This window comes from Chelonoidis abingdonii, chromosome 5, assembly GCF_003597395.2.
Source record: "Chelonoidis abingdonii isolate Lonesome George chromosome 5, CheloAbing_2.0, whole genome shotgun sequence".
Lineage (NCBI taxonomy): Eukaryota > Metazoa > Chordata > Testudines > Testudinidae > Chelonoidis > Chelonoidis abingdonii.
In genome coordinates, this window is record NC_133773.1 from 43,474,799 (window position 1) to 43,480,798 (window position 6,000).

The window sequence follows — 6,000 nt, forward strand, 5'->3', positions numbered from 1 at the left end:
TACCTCTTTAATGAACTCTTCCTTTGAACCACTAGTGTCCTGTCCCTTCTCTCTCCTCTCTCTGAATGGCTTTCCTTGTTGCCATTACCTCAGTGTGGGGGGGTAACCTGGAAGCCATTATGGCAAACCCTGTTCCCCCTTTCACCTCCTCCTATGTTGAAAAGTAAGCGTGCCTATATTTTCATACCTGCTGGGGCATTTCTACTTTGAACTGCAAATAAGAAACCATGTATTGAATATTTAGTTTTCAGTATTGGTTATTCAACACCAAGTTCTGGTTTTGGAAGAACCTAAAAAGATGAGAAGTTATTTTTGGTTTTTATTCTGCTTGAATACTGTCTTTTCCCCTGAAGAAGTGAAACCTTCCCCAGGAAGGCCAAGCCTCACAATTTCAGAAATACTATTCTAGGGACCTCCAGTTAGGTTCCTGCAGGGGGGATCTAGTGTAAATGAGCTCAGTGATTCCATTGTGGTACTCGTTATATGAACCACACTCCATAGTTGAACACTGTTCAGTGTGGCACTTTGTGTGATTGTTCCCAGAACTACAATATAAAGATAGAACTGTGTTTTTAGGTCAAGATGGACAGAGTTGTGTGTGGGAGAATTTGGAACAGTGTCCATCTGGCTCTGCAAATTTTCCTGACTATCAAAATAATAAAGTTAGATGTGTTAAGAAGGCATTTATTACTAGTAAATTTCATATTAACGTCAAGGTAATTAACCCAACACCTTTAGGAGGTAAAATCCTCAAACAGACCATAAAATACTGATTTTTTTTTTTAAATACTACTTGTCTTTGTTTCAAGGATTCCCTATTCGAGATGATGTTCTTGCATTTAAAAACGTCTTAAAGCACCCACATCATAACTGCGATACAAGCTTATCTCCTGTTTTAACATGCATGAAGCGGTTTTATCTTTTGTGACATTAATCTCCTAAGATCTAATCCTGATTATATTTCAAATGCAAGAATGTTTCTTTTTTTTAATGAAAATGATTGGAGGGTTTTGTATTTGGTGAGAACAGAATATTAATCAAACAAAGCCTACATGGAAACTGTTGTCTATCCTGAGGCTGAATAAATACCACTTCATGGATATGTGAGCAGTGAACAGTGTCCTAGAACTGGCTGGATTCATGCTTTGAGGCTGGATAGCAACCTCAAAATGTTTTGCTCACTGGAATGGCTTTGATACCACTCCTTCTTGTTCCCTGAAAACTGCTTTCTCCAAATCCTTTGCTTATGTTGAAATTCCTCAGGAGACTGGTCAGAAGGAGTATGTTCTGTTTCTTCATCTACCATGATGTGGAAGATCATCGTTCATAGAACAGAACATAACTATTTATAGAGTAAGTCACTAAACTCTAACAGTTGTTAACAAAACCTTGTGGTCAGTGGTCAAAGACTGCTGGCCAATTTAAAAGAAATGTCATGGACACTGCCTGACATAGATCAGTGGTCAGGAGACCATGAATCAATGAGATTTGTGCAGTCTGTGTCAGCCAGGTCTAAAGCAAACCTGAAATGAATAGAAGACATGTAAGAGCCTTAAGTGACAGTAGAGTTGTTGCAATATAGTGTTCTTAACCATCTTTCAAGAAAAAACTGTCAACAGGTGGCTTTGTTGCTGATGGTCTAATGATTATTTTTTGGAGGGAAACTGATTCTCTCCAACAATGAGGTGTTAACAATCTTAGCTGACGAAAGACTCCTTCACTTGCATTTACAAAGAGTGAGGGGCAACGTACCAGCTTGCATGTCAGAGCTAACCCAAGTCCAGTTTGTATGCCCAGCTTCTTTAACTTCCGGTCTTTGTGGTATGGATTTAGGAATGTGACTTTGGAGTGTGAATAAGATGAAGTTTATGCCAGCAAGTCTCCTTTTTTGTGTGTTCTTATTGCTATTCTGGACTCCACATCACCATGTATAATAGTAGAGTTCCATGTTACTTGTAACAAAAACACTGCTCATGAATTGTAATTTTGGTGCCATTGTTAAAAGATGAGTTACACAAGCTTTTTGATCAGCTTGCATGAAAGTACTCCATAAAGGATGCATAGACTGTTAATGCAAAGAGAGTTCCCTCCTTTGATTTTTCTCTGTCAACTTGTGTTATTGTTTGATAATTAGAAAAATGGGGGGAAAAGTTGAATGTCAAAGTCTACTAAAAAAACACTAATTCAAAAAATTTCTTCCTCTGTGGAAGAAATGTATTGCTTTGCGTGTCTTGATTTTTTTTTAATACTTAAACATAATCTTCAAGCACATGAAATGCTATTGTACAGCACAGTTCAGAGGTAGCAATTTTTGTTTTTAATTTCTCTTTTTCCCAGTCAGAGACATGAAAAGGAATACTCTGACAATTTGATATTGTCTGTAATTTTGATGCATACTATAATAGAATCCAGTAATCCCTCTGATGTCAGTAGCCCTCTTGGCTTCAATGAGACTCCCGATGTGAATGAAGATTACTTCTGTGAATGAGTGTTTGATGGACTGCGTTCACCGCTCCAAGGAAAAAATTGTCGAAAAGAAATCTCTAGTTCTTTAGATAGAATCTGAGTAGGTTTTTCAGTGTATCAGCTTGGTTTAAACAAAAAAGCAGGCCAGAAAGAGAAAACTGCCTTTCTAGTTATTTAAGGACTTCTTGGACCCACATTATCAGATTCCTCATCTGCAAATGATCATGATGGATAGCTGAGGCCCAGAGCAGCTAGATACTGTCTCCTTGAGCTACAAGCCTGTTCAGCACAGACTGCTGCATGCTTCTTTTTCTTGGCATTTATAATGAATAGGGGAATGCCCGTTTTTGTTCTGTGTTTTTCTTCTCTGGGATAGAGGAATCCTGAGCTCTTCATCAGCTATTTGACTGGGAAATTTGAGACTGCTGAATACCTTCATGAAAATATAATTTTCAAAATGGTTGAAATCTTGCAAAGCATCCAGGTGACATTTTGACTTGTGCCTATCACAGCAATCATTTAAAGGGAGTTGAATTGGGCACATGCTACTCTCCTACCAAGGTTTTGTGTTAACGTAGTTAGACCTCTCTGTAAAACACATTAGGCCTAAGTATGCATTCATCTCACCTTCTACTTTGTGTCATGAACTATTTTCAGAAATTGCACTACCAGAAACTGTTTATTTTTATATTTTTTAATTTGTCACAAACAGTATACTGCTTCGTTTTAGGGCGGTCTGTACCTCTCGCCATACGCATGCAGTAACTCCCACTGATCTTTTAGAATGGAACCAACTACAACATATGTTCACTTCGGTAGATGCTATCACAAGTCTGAAAGTGAGAGTGGAGGAGAGAATTGGAAGAGTGTCACATGTTCTATTTTATAGTAGTAAACCCATCTTATATTGATGTATGTACTAATTTCAGACTGTTCCACTCAGAGAAAGAATGTAACAGCTGCACCATTACTGCAAATATATAAAAACATGTCTTTCAATACAAATTAATGTTAGAAAGACTATTGTTTAAAGCAAGCTGTTCCGTATTGCCCTGCCACTGTGCCTCAAGCGTAACCTGAAGGTACTCATAACATCTGGGCATGAGAAGGTAGTTCAGTTTACACACTCATTGGCTTTTCTGTGGAGAGTTGGGAAGAATGCTATTGGTACTGGCAGAATTGTGATGAGAACACCTGTTCACTAGAAACTGGACTGCAGCCATCATCTCATTTCACACAGGACAGCAAGCAGCCATCAGATGGTCATGACTGTAAGTCATTGTTGACATAGACCAGATTTAAATCAATGACTTATTACCAATCCCATGAAATGCTTAGTCCCATTAAGAAGTGTTATCTTTAACAGTCTGGTTTACAGTAAATAGCAAGACACAGATAGCGCTGAAAGTTCATCCTTGTTGGTTTGTTTTCATAATTGTAAGTATTTGTTTAAAATACAAACATTGACTTTGCGGTCTCAGTTCAGTCCCTAGGGGCCAAGACTCCACATTACAAAAAGCACTAGCACACTTGGCAGTTTTAGCCGGGAGATAAAAGAATGAATGAGCTTGGATTCTGAACTACTTTCTTACCATAATATATGATATAGTATCTCCCAGTTATATTTCAGGTGTGTTGGTGGGGCAGTAGGTGGCAATTTCCTCTTCCTGCTCTGGTTCAGCAAACCACTTAAGCATGTATTTAACGTTAATCTCATGCGTAGAAGCTTTGTTAAATAGAGACGGTTAGTTAACACGTGCGCAAGTGCTTTTTTTTTTTAAATGCTTCTATTCCTCATAAAACAAATGTAGGAATTATGATGCTAAGCCAAAATCTTCACTCAGCTTTTCGATGAGAATAAATGTCACTGTAACCTGACCTACAAACACACAGTCATCTGTGTACCCAGTAATGGGACTAATGAAGGGAAACTTAGTGTTCAGAGGCGACTCTACAAAGGAATAAAACTTTTGCAAGTAGTGATTTAGTGTTTTATGCAGAAAATGCTGTGTAAGAAGATATTGGTAGTGACATATCAGTAAATGAAGTTAGAATGATAATTTTTAAAAAACTGTTTTCTTCTCTTTGTGCAGGGACCTGAATTAATGAATAAATATGTTGGTGAATCTGAACGAGCAGTGAGAGAGGTAAGAAGATGCGAGTTGCAATTCAGGGCCCATTGCGTGTTGTGCTGGATCTATGCTCATTTTTCACTCTCTTCTATGTTAATAATACATTGTCTGGTTAACCTTAAGTTTTCAAAAAAACCAAAAACCCATCCTCCCTTTGACCAGAGATTTTGAGGAGAAATGAAACTTTTTTGATTTTGGGCTTTTTGTTTGCTTTCTTTGTGTTTTTTATTTGCTTTTAGAAAGTTAGTGGGGTGTGCCAAAATCAGGCTTACAGTGAAAGTTGCTATTGAAGCTACATTGTATAGTATGATGTGACCATTTTTTTAAAAGTGGACTTACTTTGGAGCTAAGTTACAAGATGTTATTCTTGGCCCATTAGCTTTTGGAGTTAGAACCAGGTGTTTGAATGCATCAATTTTGTCCAGCAATTCCCCCACACCCCGGTAAACTATTTTATTGTTGTTTCTCTAGATCTTCAGGAAAGCCAGAGCTGTGTCACCTTCCATTCTTTTCTTTGATGAAATAGATGCCTTGGCAGTTGAAAGAGGGAGGTAAGGAATACTTGTACAAAAATACTCAACTTCATTTCTGTTCTGATAAGTGACTTTAGAAATGGATTTGTTGAGATCCCAGGTTTGTCTTTCTATAATTCCATATCATATGTGTACCCTTTTCAAGTAAAACGAGTTCTTTCATCACTGCCAGTCCAGCATACTCAACCTGACATCTGAAGGCAAGGTGATGGTATCTTCCTTTCTCACATGATTACCAGTAATAAAGGTTCTACAGACCAACTCCATATACTTCAGTTTCCTTCAATGGCAGGGATCTGGACTACCTGCTATTTAGTAACAGTTCTTGTCCATTGCTAATCTCAGGGATCCATTAATTAATTTTATACTGTTGTAATTCAATAGCCCTGAGACAAATAAGGCCTCAGTCCAGCAAAACACTTGAACATATGTCTGAATTTAAACAGCAGAGTAATTCCATTGAAGTCCAGTTGAAGTGCTTTGCTGGATTGGGGCCTTGGTGGAATGATTTTGAAGGATCTATGTCCTTAATACGTAAAGTGAAAAAATCCTGTATAGATGAGCAATAATGCTAACAATCTTTTCATAACATCTTTCACTAAACCAAAGAGAGTTCAGAAGTTTGTCCTGTGTGACACAGTTCCTCCTCTACCTTGGTGGATACTGCGCTTATTGGTGGATTTGTTCACCTCAGTGATCTTCCCCTCTGGTGGAACCCATAGTCTGGGTCAGCTCCTCCTGTGTCTGATCAGGAGTTGGGAGGCTTGGCGGAAACCCAGGCCCGACCTCTATTCCGGGTTCCAGCCCAGGGCCCTGTGGATCGCAGCTGTGTATAGTGCCTCCTGTAACAGCTGCATGACAGCTACAGC

General features: G+C 38.5%; 1 protein-coding gene across 4 annotated transcripts in view; it reads left to right on the forward strand.

Moving 5' to 3' along the window:
- Positions 1-6,000, forward strand: part of AFG2A (AAA ATPase AFG2A) — a 314,503-nt gene that overhangs the window by 71,298 nt on the left and 237,205 nt on the right. For all 4 annotated transcript variants that reach the window (XM_032797088.2, XM_032797090.2, XM_032797093.2 and 1 more), the window contains exons 12-13: positions 4,560-4,613; positions 5,070-5,149. In XM_032797088.2, the coding sequence (XP_032652979.1) occupies positions 4,560-4,613; positions 5,070-5,149 (134 nt within the window). The remainder of the gene's footprint in view (positions 1-4,559; positions 4,614-5,069; positions 5,150-6,000) is intronic.